The sequence below is a fragment of the Lepidochelys olivacea genome (genome assembly GCF_965140295.1).
Source record: "Lepidochelys olivacea isolate rLepOli2 genome assembly, chromosome: 7".
NCBI classification, from domain to species: domain Eukaryota; kingdom Metazoa; phylum Chordata; order Testudines; family Cheloniidae; genus Lepidochelys; species Lepidochelys olivacea.
This window is the reverse complement of record NC_140417.1, coordinates 122,213,820-122,227,937: the sequence shown is the minus strand read 5'-3', so window position 1 is coordinate 122,227,937 and position 14,118 is coordinate 122,213,820. Positions and strand designations below refer to the sequence as shown.

Here is a 14,118-nt window from a genome sequence, read left to right as displayed (position 1 = left end):
GCCAATGCTCAAATCACTGAGCTATCCCTCCCCCCATTATACTCCCCTGCCTCTTGGGGGACGACTGATTCCCTAGTGTCTGTAAATCACTTTGAGATCCTCTGATGAAAAGTAAGTAAGACGCATTGTTATAGTTCTGAAGTGAAGTGGACGCTTTGAATTTTTCCTGTGCACACTGAGGCCTGGTCTATGCTTAGAGCTTAGGTCAGCTTAGCCATGGCTCTCAGGGGTCTGAAAAATCCATGCTGCTGACCGCTGTAGCAAAGCTGAGCTTGTAGATGCAGCTAGGTTGATGAAAGGATGCTTCCTCCGACCTCAATACCATTGCTGGGAGAGGTGGTTTTCCTACAGTGATAGAAAAGACCCTTCCATCAGTACAGACAGCGTCTACACTACAGGTTACGCTGACATACCTATGTGGCGTAGCTACGCTGCTCTAGCCCCTGTAGCGTAGACAAGCCTTAGTAATCAACGAGAAGCGCAGTAACCAACAGCCGGGCACATACAGGTCATTGGCTCCCAAGGCAGTTTTGTTATTCTAGGTTGCTCACAAGTGCTGAATTGGATGGCTCTGCTGCACTGTACATGCTGGTTTATTAGTGCAAGCTGGCCCAGGAGCACTGCACACACTTGCTTGTTAGCAAAGGGTAGATGAGGAGGGCTGGGCTGAGGCCAAAAGATTGTTATTTTAGTGTTGGTCATCCTGGCAAGTGCTGGGCTGCTGTCCCGGGTGCCTTTATTTTAAAGACAGCAGAGGTGTCTGATTTCAAATCATTCAACTAGGGAGAATTAGCTACATGGTTGTAAAGAAATTTGCCAAGGTAGGAATTTGAGCGTTATCCGTACCCTGTTCCCATCCCCACAGACAAGAGCCCTGCAGCTGGGGACCACAAAACTAAGCATCTGGCAGACACTGAGCATGCTTGACCCAGCCTCTGAGCTGGGCTCAGCACTGCCAGCTGGTTGGGATCAACAGGAAGGGCACAACCACCGGGCATACCTCTCAAGAGCCCCCTGCTGTGCAGGACATCCCACAGCTGGCTCTGATTTTTGAAGTTGCCCCATGGTCCCACATGGCCATTGGAAAGTCCCGGGGTCATACGGGATGGGGGAGTCAGGTCAGTGTTCCCACCGGCAGATGCTGTCTATTTTTGGGGCAGGGCCCCACTGGGGGTGGGAAGTTCCTCTATGTCGTTGCCTGCCCTAGTTTGGGAACACTGGGCAGGGCAGCTGTGTGTTGGGGGGTTGAGGCTCCTTGCCTGTGGCTCGGCACACGTATGTCACGGTGGAGAGCTCACTATTGAACCTGTTGCTGCAGAACACTGCCCCCCCCCTTCCGCCGCCTCAATTTCCCCACCACACTGACAACGTGCTGCCAAAAATCACGTGGAGGGGCTGGGGCTGAGGAACAGCTTGTTTGAAAGGGGCCAGGGTGTGATCAGGGATTGCACATCCCCATACAACTGAGTCATTAGGAGCAGCTGCCCCAGAAACCTGGATCACTGCAAGGGAGTAGGGTGGTGGGGAGAGAGGAAAGGGGAGCGACATTGTCTCCTTTCCCATACGGGACCTGGGAGGGATCCGGCTGAAATCAGTCTGTGCCCGGGCTGCCATAGCAAGGATTCTGCAAGGAAACTCTGCTTTAATAGTGCAGGGAGTTGGCAAACCCCCTCCAATAAAAACATGTGGCCTAGGACCTCGCCCAGGGCGGGGTGCCATGGGACTCCACAAAGGGTCACTAGCCAGGGCCATGCCCCTCATTGCAAGGCTCGCTGCCCCTGCTGCAGAGACCTGGGCCACCAGGCAGGACCTCTGGAGGCTGGTGCCACCGACCCCTAGCAGGGCAGCCCCATCCCCATGGCGAGGCAGGAATCGCCCACACCCTGCTTCGCCTTCCCCTCTAGTCTGTCCTCCGGCGCTCGCCGTCGCCCGGCCTTGAGGGGGCGGGGCGCAGGCTGTGGCAGCCCCAAGATGGCGGCGGCTCCGGCGGGGGGCGCGTCCGATGCCCAGGCGCGGTTCGGCCGCTCGGTGAAGGGGCTGCTGATCGACAGGGTGACCGGCTGCGGCACCGACGTGATCGCCCTCACCAAGCAGGTGCTGAAAGGCTCGCGGAGCTCCGAGGTGAGGGCCCGCCGCCGGGACTACAACACCCAGCATGCAGCGCGCCAGCCGCGGGGTGTGCTGGGAAGTGTAGTCCGGCTGGAAGCCGGGGCCCGTGGTCTCTGGGTCCGGCTGGAGCGGGGTCAAAATGTCACGTCGGTGCCTTGTGCTGCGGGACACGCCCAGCGGGGCTTGGGCGGAGCAGTGCATGCTGGGAACTGCCCCCTGCCCTGGGGGCTCCCCAGCCTCTTCCCCCCCCCCGGCCTGAGAAGGGGGCCGAGGTCTGGCTGGAGCGACCTGCTCCTCCCCTCCCTGGTCTCTCTCCCCCTCTCCGCTCCGAGCACCCCTGGCATCCCTGCGGCGGATGGGGACCCCGCAGGTGTCCCCTTGCGAGCTGCGCCCAGGTCGGCCCCATCAGTGGGGCCCTCCTGAGCCTGGTGGGGCTGCCCCAGCTACCCGCCCCAATCGGAGGGGTCGAGTGTGACTCAGCTCTCCCGGCAAAACACCCCTGGGGGCTCTGGATTAATACAGCTCGTGTGCGTTGGACACAGGCCCTGACCTGGAGCCTTCCCCCCGGGGAGCGGTCACTCTGCCCCCTCCTTGGGCAGAGCATAATCTGCCCCGTGGGGCAGGGCCCAGGGGATGAATGAGAACCTGAGGTGGGTGTGGAGCGCTGGCTCAGAACCCACACGTGCAACCTTGACCTCAGGAAACCCATCCCGTGAGAATGCGGGCCAGAGCTGGCCAGCATTTGGCGTCTTCGCTGCGTTGGAGACCTGGAGCCTGGCCGTCCTCAAATCCCAAGAGTTAGGGAGTGGAAAATACTTCCGGACCCAGAGATGGCAGATCCCCAAGTCCAGCATACCCCCTGTCTAGTCAAACGGGTTTTTACTGCCGAACCATTCTTGAGTGCACTGGCTGCTGCGTTTGCCTACACCATCACCGTCACTGCTGACACCATATCTCACTGTAAAACGCATTGTCACCTCTTTTGTGAAAGGTTTCAGAGTAGCAGCCGTGTTAGTCTGTATTCGCAAAAAGAAAAGGAGGACTTGTGGCACCTTAGAGACGAACCATGCTCAAATAAATTGGTTAGTCTCTAAGGTGCCACAAGTCCTCCTTTTCTTTTGTGAAAGATGCTGCAGGAAACCCCATTCTCTGCTGGTCTGTTTCATCCAAGGCACGATCGTTGCAGAGTTAATCCCAGTGAAGTGAATTCCCAATTCAATCAGTTCTGTGTGCTGATCTGTTGAGTGGCAGCCACAAGAAATCCCCGGTGGCCCGGGACTTCTGCCTGCAGTTTGCGTGTCTGTTTTTCAGCTCCTGGGTCATGCGGCTAGAAACATGGTGATGCAAGAAGATGCCATCCTGCACTCGGAAGATGTAAGGAACGTTTATCTGCTGAAGTAATGGCATTTCTGATTAATAGGAATGACTGGATTTTGGCACAGAGCGTGGGGCTGCAAGGCAGTGCAGAGTACGGAAGGGGAATCTTGTGGCTGAAGTACAGAGCTAGGAGTCATAAGAACGGCCATACTGGGTCAGACCAATGGTCCATCTAGCCCAGTATCCTGTCTTCCGACAGTGGCCAATGCCAGGTGCCCCAGAGGGAATGAACAGAACAGGTAATCAAGTGATTCATCCTCTGTTGCCCATTTCCAGCATCTGGCAAACAGAGGCTGGGAACACATCAGAGCATGGTTTTGGAGACCTGGGTTCTGTTTCTGGCTCTGCTGTCAATTTTCTGCATGAACTTGGGCATGTCATTTATGGCCTAATTTCAGGAGGTGCTGAGCACACACAGCTCCCATTGAAGTCCGTGAAAATCAGGCACTTAATCTCTCCAGGCCTCAGTTTCCTTGTCTGTAAAATGGTGATAATGTCCCCTGACCTCTCAGGGGTGTTGTTAAGCTCAGTTCACGGGGACTTGAAAAGCACTCTGAGATCGTGGCATGGACGGTGCTATAGAAGTGCAGATTATTACTCTTTTGTTGTAGTGTAGTTCTTTCTAATAGAGCTCACTATAGGCCAGTCTTGCATTGATGCAGTGGGATGGGCTTGCTACATCTAGGAATTCTTCACCGAACTTGCCAGCTATGATTTCCTGAACTGCAGAGGCAAAACTGTGGGATTCCCCTGAAGCTCACAACACCAGAATCCTTCCTAGTAGACACAGTAGCTTGGACCTCAAGAGCGGTAATAGTAGTTTGTGCTGAATTATCCCATTACTGAAGGGCTTCAGAGTCTTTATTATTGTTGCACCCTTTCTAGCTTACCCTCTGCAGACTTATATTTCACCTCCTGTAGGCCCCTGGCTTGTTACATTTCATGACACTGACGGATGAGTGAAGTCCTGAAGTGAAATTTGCTAGATCAGGTAGAAATGACCCCTTTGCTGTTTTCTGGACTTGTTTACTCTCTCACATCTCTGTGGGAGAATATTTGCTTTCAAGGGAGGCAGCTCCACACAGTAGTATTCCAGGATTGGTGAGCTTGTCCTTGCAAGGTCAAAATGACGAGGCAAGAAGCAGTGGCCTGAAGCTAATGCAGGAGATGTTTAGTTCTGAATAACACAAGCCTCTGGGCAGTGGATTAGGCTCACAAGGGAGCTGGTCAAGGCAGTAGCACAGCAGAAATTTGAGAGCTGGCTGGATACAGCGTTAGTGGGAATGATGTAGTGTTTAACAGGGCTGAATACAAGAGGTCAGGCCGATGAGCCCAATCCAAGTGCAAGGCGCGTTTATTTGACCTTGCCTCCTCTAACAGAAACACATAGCAACGTGTGTGTGTATTTTTTTAAAATCCTACCAAAATACGACCCTTCCCTGCATCCTGGGGAGAGAATGAGAGAACAAACCACACACGATAGATGTCAGTCCCATCACTTAATGCACTAATGGAAAGTGCTCAGGTGCTGCCAAGATGAGCGCAGCAAAAGAGCCTGAAAAGAGCAGAGGAGAAATGGTCTTTTCGGGGTTATCTGTGATAGTTGTTCAAGAGCTCCCCTGAGGTAGCTGGGTTTCAGGGTGAGGGAGGTGAACTTTTCCCGTGCAGCCTATAAACTCCATTGGGTTGCGATGAGGGATGGGGAGGGGGGAAAAGCTGCTGCAGGAATATGCAGAGTTGTCATCATTCTAGAACAGCTCACACTAATTCTGCCGAGATGCTCAGGACAGAGAAGGTCCGTAATTCCTCATTTTGTGCTTTGCAGAGTCTAAGGAAGATGGCTATCATAACCACTCATCTCCAGTACCAGTAAGTAGGGAGCACTGGGTACTCTGGGTTTTGGGGGGGCTGATCTCATGGAAACCCCTTTCATTCCCCTTAAAGGCCCCACATTTTGGTGGCTTTGCATGGAGCCTGGTCTGAGCGCTGGCCAAAATGGGGCATTCCAGCATGAGGGAGGGCTCCTGTCCTCCTCTCTGCTGGGACTGAGCAGGCCACGGTTTGGAACCCTGTATCACTAGCTCACCGTGCTGGCCTACAGTTTGTTAAAGGGACATTGTTCAGATAAAAAACATTGCAACGTCCCCTTCGGTGTTAAGTGTTGGTGCTAAACTGCATGAGCCATGGTCACTTGAATGAGTCACATGGGATAGAAGCAGACAAGTGCCAGCAAAAAATCTCCATATTCAACATGATGCTTTCTAGCTCTAGGCTACCAGTATGAATTCTGTCCAGGACGCTAGTCACCTGTAGTCATCACCATGTGATGGCTGTTCGGTGTGTGTGAGACATGAGTTGATGAGTCTCCATCAAGTTCCTAGTGGGTGAGGGCGTCCGCACCTCTGCACGCACCCCCATTAGCAATCAGCTGAGGACTGAATAGGTCATGGAGACAGGACTCCCCTCTCACCTGAAGAGGTTGTCCTCCAGGTCAGGGTTGAGACATGGTGCCAGGGCAGTGTGGGGGCAGCTTGCCCTGCTGCTGCCCCTGCTGGGCCTGTTCTAAAGACAAATTGATGGTTTCAGTTTTCGGAGCAGTCAGTCAAGCCCCTTTTACCAGCACTTAATTAGCCCTGTTGCTATTTTTCCAACAATACTTTTTCTCTTCTTTCCTCGTCTAGACAAGAAGCTATTCAGAAGAAGTGAGTATAGCCTGTTTTATTAGCCGATTTATTAAGCTTATACCTCTCTTGCTAACCCTCAGCAGATAGTCCATGTTGTTTCCCTCTCATAGTTTGCATGATGCCTGGCTGGATTTTCTATTTTCAGCAAGTAAATCTGCAATGACATGAAGGCAGCATGTCCTAGCATGGCGTGATGTTTTCTTTTCTCCAGAGGAAGTTGAATGTGGCCCCAAGGTACAAAGAAGGGAACGATCAGCTCATAAACTTAGCGGGGTCACACTAGGTCATTGCTTGGATAAGGAACCTCCAAGGAAAACTCAGGGTGCTGCATGAAGTCATGTTGATGACTCAGTAGGGGGCGATCTTTCCTCTCTCAGGGATGCTGTACTGTTAGCGGGGATTTGGATGAGATACAACACCAAGGCACTGATTGCTCATGATCACTTGCGCTTTTTGCAGGAGTCGGGTGTTCATCCTAGTATCCTGGCCAAGTTCCTATCTCAAGCTCCCATCACCATGGTATCTTAGCAGCAGTGTAAGGGGAGAAAGGGGGAAAAATGCAAGTAACATTTTGAAATTTGAAATGGAAATGTACTTTTTGTTTTGAATTTTTTCATTGCAAAATTGAAAAAAAAAAACCCTGAAATTCTGAATGAAACAAAATTTTTCTTTTAAAATTTGTTATGAAGAAATTTAAGTTGCCACCAACCCTACTCATTCTCTCCGCAACTAGTAATTTCGTTTGTGAAGTCCTTTGTGATCCTTCCAGATGAAATGCACTAGGCATCGTAAGCCAGATCCTGGTTGCTCTTTATTCCATGCTCGGGGTCCAGTTTAGCTCTGGCATAAGTGGATGGAGCCCTCATTGCCTCCTAGGTGCATTATGCCCACTTGTATCAGGGCTCAGTTTAGTCCCCCTGTCTGACATTCAGCCTCTCAGCAGGGTTTAAGTAGAATATGCAGGTCACTTGGGATCTTTGTAACTGTTCCTCACTTGCCACTGTTTCTGATTTGTGATGGTTTTTGAGCAAAAGAAAAGCTTTGCTCTGTGCTTATAGATGTGCTGAGTTATTTTGGCTTTGGTCCAGTCACAGGCTTTGCAGACAATTCGCCTTTGTGATGGCATGTGGTATGGGTTGGATGATTCATAGATTCTAAGGCTAGAAGGGACCAATTTGATCATCTAGTCTGACCTCCTGTATAACACAGGCCACAGAACGTCCCCAAAATAATTCCGAGAACAGAAAAACATCCCATCTTGATTTAAAAATGGTCAGAGATGGAGAATCCACCACGACCCTGGGTAAATTGTTCCAATGGTTAATTACACTCACTGTTAAAAATTTACGTCTTATTTCCAGTCTGAATTTGTCTAACTTTGACTTCCAGCTGTTGGATTGCATTATACCTTCCTCTGCTAGATTGAAGACCCCATTATTAAATATTTGTTCCCCATGTGGATACTTATAGATGGTGATCAAGTCACCCCTTAACCTTCTCCTTGTTAAGCTAAATAGATTAAGCTCTTTGAGACTATAACTATAGGGCATGTTTTCTAATCCTTTAGTCATTCTCATGGCTCTTGTCTGATTCACAAGGTATTTTCCCCTCCTAACTTCTTTAACAGAGCAGTTCTGTTCCCTCATGCACAAGTGGTAATGGCATGTGCATCTATTTAGCAACCAAAACACAGAGATTTGGGGAGCTGATCTGACTTTGAACACTTCCGTCTGTCTGGTCCCCAGTGTCGAGCATTCATCAAATCTGCAGGACCAGCTGAGTCACCTTCTGAAATGAAGCAGGAGAACCGAAATACCCAGCACACCTAGCGGGAGCTGATGGGACGACCTGTGTCGGTGGAGCTTCAGAGTCTCTTCCTGCTTCAGCAGTTACATTGCAAGGCTGAGCTGTGCTGAAAGTCAGTTGTGAAAATGCAGCGTGTGTGGTACTGAACGTGCAGGGCTGTGGATAGGCGTGGGACGGCTCTGTAACCTGCTCATCACAAACTCTCTCCCTATACCAAAGGCTAGATCACTTGCTTGCGCTTAATTTAAAGCAGACTTTACCAAAACTTTCCTGTGACTAACACTGTTCATGTCTGTGTTCTTTTCTATGCAAAGTACTATTTGAATAGGGGTTTTCCTTTCCCCAAGGCATTGCGCATGTTCAGCTAATGAATCAAAGGCAACGTCTGTTGTTATTTATATTCAGCCCAATGCCAAACACGTGACTTGGGTCCCATTCAAACCCATATAGCTTTCTTGGGTCCTCTGCTCTAGGGTGAATTCCCCCATCTATAATTTCTGCTGAATATAGAGCTGTTCTTCACAGAGTTAACAGGTGCGGTGATGGAGATGCACTGCCCAGCGTTCTTCACACAAGTTTACATTCCCCACCCGCAAAGTACAGAAAGCAGGGCCAGCATTTTCACATGGGAACCTACATTCACATTTCGACACATAAACAATCTTCTTGTTTTTTCTGGAGAATTGAGCAGCCACCACTACGAGTTTGGTCAGTGGGAGCTGCATACACACATCACCTTTGGAAATCAGTTGCTTAAATATGGCTTTAGGGAACCTAATATGGGCCAGAATTTTCAAACCCAGGTGTGTAGGTACATACAGCATCTGACGACTTGCCTGGCCCTTTGTCACCTGGGTGTCATGAATGTCATTAGCGCTGTACTGGTCCTTTGTCACCTGTCCAATAGGATATCTGTTTCATGAATGTCATTAGCACTGTACTGTTCCTTAGTTTCTGTATATAATCTAAAACACAGGGTTGGAATGTTGTATCTTTTGCCAGTACATCTGCTGTCTGTTTTGGCCTTGAACTGCATTCTTCCTATTTCATTGCTGTTATGGCTCTTGATCAAGCAGCCTTGGATTCATTCTGTAACTCTGTACAGAATCAGTAAACTATTCAGATATACAGCTGTGAGGTACTAATAGTGTGTTTTAAAGGATGCCATCAATGGACCTGCTTCCATTAAACTCAGTGGCAAAGCTCCCATTGACTTTAATTTGGGTCCAAGACAAATATGTTGTCTGTGGTTGCTGGTTTTTTTGTAAATTGCTTTTCCATGTTACTAATAGCCTCTCCACTTAGTCATAGGAGAAGCACTTTATTCACTGACTGTGCTTTTCATCACTTTTTAGAAATTCCATGGAGCTTGATCAGTGAGATGAGATGAAATATTTCTATATGATGATGATTCTATAGGGAGAGAGAAGACCTATTTCTATGGGCGAAAGAGACAAGCTGTCGAGCTATGCAGATGGGGTGCTGGAACAATTTGTAGAGTGGGGGAGCTGAGATCCATTGAACCAGACTGTAATCCCTGTCTATTATGGAAACCACTTCAAGCCAGGGGGTGCAGCACCCCTAGTTCCAGCATCTATGTATGCAGAGCTTTCCTTTGGGTCTGTTTCAGAAGTCAGTTTCACTTGTGAGTCTCTTGTGCAGTGCAGTTAGGTTGGGCTTTCTACATGGCAGAGGAAGGTTTAAAAAACACACCTGCTGTTTTGATTGATTATTTTTTAATTCTGAGGAGATTTGCATTCCTATTTAGATATTTTTAATCTCTTTTTTTAATATAAAGCCTATAGTGAGAGTGTCATTATGATACAGTGCTATAGCTAGCTGCTGAGGAAAACTAGTCCAGAGGATACTGGCAGATCCAATGACCTGAATAGGTTGACGGTTAGTGCTATATCTTATGTTATGCTTGCTCCTTCTGCACATGGTGTGTTAGGTTAATTGTTAAGAAAAGCCCAGAGAGGAATTTAAAAATCGCTGTTTTTATGCAACACTAAATTCAATAGCATAAAGAGGCGTATTCTGCATTTGTTCCAGAGCATCACCTGCATCCAGCTGTCCCTTGCATGATATTGAATGGCGCGCACTTGACCAATGGAAACCATCACGAGAACAAACTCATTGGCTAATCAGTGATCCTGAGCAGGATGCTCACCTAGCAACTACTGAGAGCAGAATAATCTTTCTTTGGGCCTCTGACACACCACAGCTCATTCAGCCCTTAGACACACCAGTTAACTCCAGTAGCCTAACTGGGAGCTGTGCATGCAGCTCTGAGAGCAGAATATAGCTCCAAGCCCCTGTAAGTGCTGACACCTGCTTTGTAAAAACAAAAATTATCTTGACTCTTACTAAAACTGCAACAGCTGCTGCCTTGAAATTCCAGACCCTAGGCAGGCTTGTTATTGAATGTGGAGGTCAAGGATTTTCTTTCACCAGTTTCCCTTTGCAGTGTTTCTCCCCATGTCATCCTGCCGGTCTGTCATCTCAAGATGAACATCTGCAGCATTGCTTTGTTGGGTGAGAAGGGCTGAACCATTCCATCTTTTCCTGGTACATGTGTGACCGTCAGGATCCAGACACCCCATGGGAGAACAGAAGGTTTAAACCTCAGACATGAACTGTTGAACCAACTGATTGCACATTGTACTATAGAAGTGTATCAGGGAAGGTCGTTTATGAAAGCGGGTAATTCTCTGAACTTGTTGGTCATTATGAGATATTTATACAGATTGGTTATTCATTTATATATCTGTGGATATAGAAAACTCTGCTTGTAAACTTCTGCTCCACTTCACAGCAGAGAGGTAAGGCTGGGAGGGGCATCTCCCAAGCCAGTTTACACAAAGCTAAGGCCATGCCGCTGTAAGAGTACTCATGTAGCTGCGTTATGCCGATGGGGGAGAGCTCTCCCATCAACCTAATAAAACCAGCTCAATGAGAAACGGTAGCTCTGTCAGTGGGAGAGTATCCTGCTGACATAGTGCTGTGCACGTGAGCTCTTATGCTGACAAACCTTATGTCACTTGGGTATGTGTTTTTCACAGCCCTGAGGGACAAAAGTTTTGCCAACATAAGTGTTAGTGTAGACTTGGCCCAGCTTCGGGTACCCATCTGTTGTCTAGCCCAGGAAATGGTGGATCATTAAAGTTAATGGAAAGACATTGAGACATCCTGGCTAGAGTTTCTTCCATTCTAAATAACCATGAGTAAGGCTGCATGTGTCATGGGACCTCTGTGACTTCTGCAGTGGCCAGTGTGGCTGGCTCCAGAGCTGCCCGAACAGCTTGGTCAGCCCTGGGCCAGCAGCAGTTTGGGTGTGGGAAGGTGCTATGGGCTGTGGCAGGGGGATGGGGTGCAGGGTGATGCTTACCTCTGGGGCGTGGGGGGGGGCTCCCCAGGAGCGGCTGTCATGTCCCTGCAGCTCCTAGGCGGAGGGACCAGGGGGCTCTGTGTGCTGCTCCTGCCTGCAGGTACCACCCCGCAGCTCCCATTGGCTGCAGTTCCCAGCCAATGGGAGCTGTGGAGGCGGCGCTTGTGTCAGGGACAGCGTGCAGAGCCCCCCATGCCTTTGCTCCCCCTAGGAGCTGCAGGGACATGCCGGCTGCTTCTGGGGAGCTGCGTGGAGCTGGGTAGAGAGCCTGCCAGCCCTCCCCCCAGCAGCGGTCCAGTGGGAGTCCCAGGCCGTGTGCTGCTGCCCGGCCCAGCATCAGCAGGGGTCCCGGGCTGTGTGCTGCCACCTGCTTCCCCCCCCCCCGCACCCGCAGCGCCCTTTGTCCACCCCAAAAGAGCACCCGCTGCCCCTTGGCCCAAGTTTTAATCAGGGGTATATAGTATAAGTCATGGGCAGGTCACGAGCCGTGAATTTTTGTTTACTGCCTGTGACCTGTCGATGACTTTTACTAAAAATACCCCTGACTAAAACATAGCCTTAACCATGAGTCACGGTGCCAGGAGAGACAAAAAAGTGGGGGAAGGGAAAGGGAGACTTGAAACTGAAGTCTTCCAGAAACAGGGACAGGCTGTAGGCGGGATACTCTCTGTGAAATGCTGGATCCTCTATATAGTTAGGAGGTATGCTGGGATCCTTCAAAGGCAATAGGTAGCTTGTATGAGAAAAAGGATTTTATCTACAATGGAAGCGTAAAGTTTAAAGTTTCCTCTGCATGTTTATTTGCTGTGGAACTTGTACATGTTTGCTTCCCTTACTATTTCGTCATTGAGTCTGTGGTTAGTCTATTAAATTAACTTTTTGTTTATTTTTACCCCCAAGCAGGTCTCTGTTGTACAAACTGTTGGGGCGGGTGTACCAAAGTAAACTGGTATCTGGGGGCTGGTTTCACACCTTCAGGGATGATGAACTGGAGGGGAAAAGTCTGAGGGTCTGTCAGTTAAGAACTTGGAAGATCAGATTTGGGGAGACATGGGATTAAGGGCTGTTGGTGTTACCTTACAAGGAGTAACTAGGCTGCTGGACGTCGGGGTGAGACCTTGTGCTTGTGGGCTGGCTACTGGGATCTGAGTCATAGCTGCTTTAAGGTACCCCAAGGTTATAGGGCAGGTGTTGACAGCTTTATGTGTGCTTTTACGTGTCTGGGTGAGCCCCAAAATGTCACAACATGCCTGTTGGCCCCAAGGTGCTACATCACCACCACCACCTTTCCAGTAGATGTGGAGGACTGGATTGCCTGCAGACACCATCACCACTGTTCCTAAATCAGCCATAGCATCATAGAATCATAGAATATCAGGGTTGGAAAGGACCTCAGGAGGTCATCTAGTCCAACCCCCTGCTCAAAGCAGGACCAATCCCCAACTAAATCATCCCAGCCAGGGCTTTGTCAAGCCTGACCTTAAAAACTTCAAAGGAAGGAGATTCTACCCCCTCCTTAGGTAACGCATTCCAGTGCTTCACCACCCTCCTAGTGAAAAAGTTTTTCCTAATATCCAACCTAAACCTCCCTCACTGCAACTTGAGACCATTACTCCTTGTTCTGTCATCTGCTACCACTAAGAACAGTCTAGATCCATCCTCTTTGGAACCCCCTTTCAGGTAGTTGAAAGCAGCTATCAAATCCCCCCTCATTCTTCTCTTCCGCAGACTAAATAATCCCAGTTCCCTCAGCCTCTCCCCATAAGTCATGTGTTCTAGTCCCCTAATCATTTTTGTTGCCCTCCGCTGGACGTTTTCCAATTTTTCCACATCCTTCTTTTAGCGTGGGGCCCAAAACTGGACACAGTACTCCAGATGAGGCCTCACCAATGTCAAATAGAGGGGAACGATGACGTCCCTCGATCTGCTGGCAATGCCAGCTTCTCGTCATATCCAGCTTCTCGTCCACTGTCACCCCTAGGTCCTTTTCTGCAGAACTGCTGCCTAGCCATTCGGTCCCTAGTCTGTAGCGGTGCATGGGATTCTTCCGTCCTAAGTGCAGGACTCTGCACTTGTCCTTGTTGAACCTCATCAGATTTCTTTTGTCCCAATCCTCTAATTTGTCTAGGGCCCTCTGTATCCTATCCCTACCCTCCAGTGTATCTACCACTCCTCCCAGTTTAGTGTCATCTGCAAACTTGCTGAGGGTGCAATCCACACCATCCTCCAGATCATTAATGAAGATATTGAACAAAACCGGCATCCGTGCAAAGCCCCACACGCCGCTTCATTGCCTGGGGTGAATGTGCTTCCTATGCAACACTTCCAGCTGGCCCAGAAAACCAGCACCCCGGGCTGGGATCTCCACAGTGTGTTCTGGGGTGTGAAGAATAGGGTCGCTGGGCCGGCCCTTCCCGCTGAATCCTGCCCTTGGGTGTCTGGAGGTGACTAGGGCCTGATGTCCCATGGTCCCAATTCTCCACCGACCCGCACTGCAGCCGGGGGCGGGGGGCATGGGAGGGGGGTGCTGAATGGGCCCCTTGCCCGGGGGGCTGAGCCCGGATGGCGGCAGCTGGAGCGGGGCCGGGTCTGCCAGGCGTTCCGGGGGGGGAAGCAGAAGGAACCACGTCACCACCTGGCAGCCTTGGCACGGCGCTCACGGAGCCCGACAGCCCAGCACGCGGGGCTGGGCAAACCTGGGGGCAATGGGGGACAAAGGGGGCGGGGCTGGGAAGGGGGCACAAAGGGGGCGGG

At 50.1% G+C, this 14,118-nt stretch overlaps 1 protein-coding gene across 3 annotated transcripts; it reads left to right on the top strand.

The window, feature by feature from the left end:
* Window positions 1–1,945: 1,945 nt before the first annotated feature.
* On the top strand, window positions 1,946–12,256 carry BORCS7 (BLOC-1 related complex subunit 7). 3 transcript variants are annotated; one of them, XM_084633442.1, is made up of 6 exons: window positions 1,946–2,094; window positions 3,421–3,483; window positions 5,312–5,355; window positions 6,168–6,188; window positions 6,630–6,729; window positions 7,916–12,256. In XM_084633442.1, exons 1-6 carry the CDS (start codon window positions 1,972–1,974, stop codon window positions 7,997–7,999), a joined length of 435 nt encoding a protein of 144 aa, XP_084489568.1. In that variant the 5' UTR covers window positions 1,946–1,971; the 3' UTR covers window positions 8,000–12,256. The 3 variants fall into 3 exon arrangements, with proteins under 3 accessions (XP_084489568.1, XP_084489567.1, XP_084489569.1); XM_084633441.1 differs by having other exon boundaries at window positions 1,946–2,121; XM_084633443.1 differs by lacking the exon at window positions 6,630–6,729 and having other exon boundaries at window positions 1,946–2,121.
* Window positions 12,257–14,118: the final 1,862 nt, after the last annotated feature.

Excerpts from the sequence above, each read along its gene's own strand:
- BORCS7 (XM_084633441.1), top strand. The coding sequence starts at position 1,972 with ATGGCGGCGGCTCCGGCGGGGGGCGCGTCCGATGCCCAGGCGCGGTTC. Across the intron at positions 5,356-6,167 it reads ACCACTCATCTCCAGTACCA|ACAAGAAGCTATTCAGAAGA; the intron begins GTAAGTAGGGAG and ends TTCCTCGTCTAG. Across the intron at positions 6,189-6,629 it reads CAAGAAGCTATTCAGAAGAA|GAGTCGGGTGTTCATCCTAG; the intron begins GTGAGTATAGCC and ends CGCTTTTTGCAG.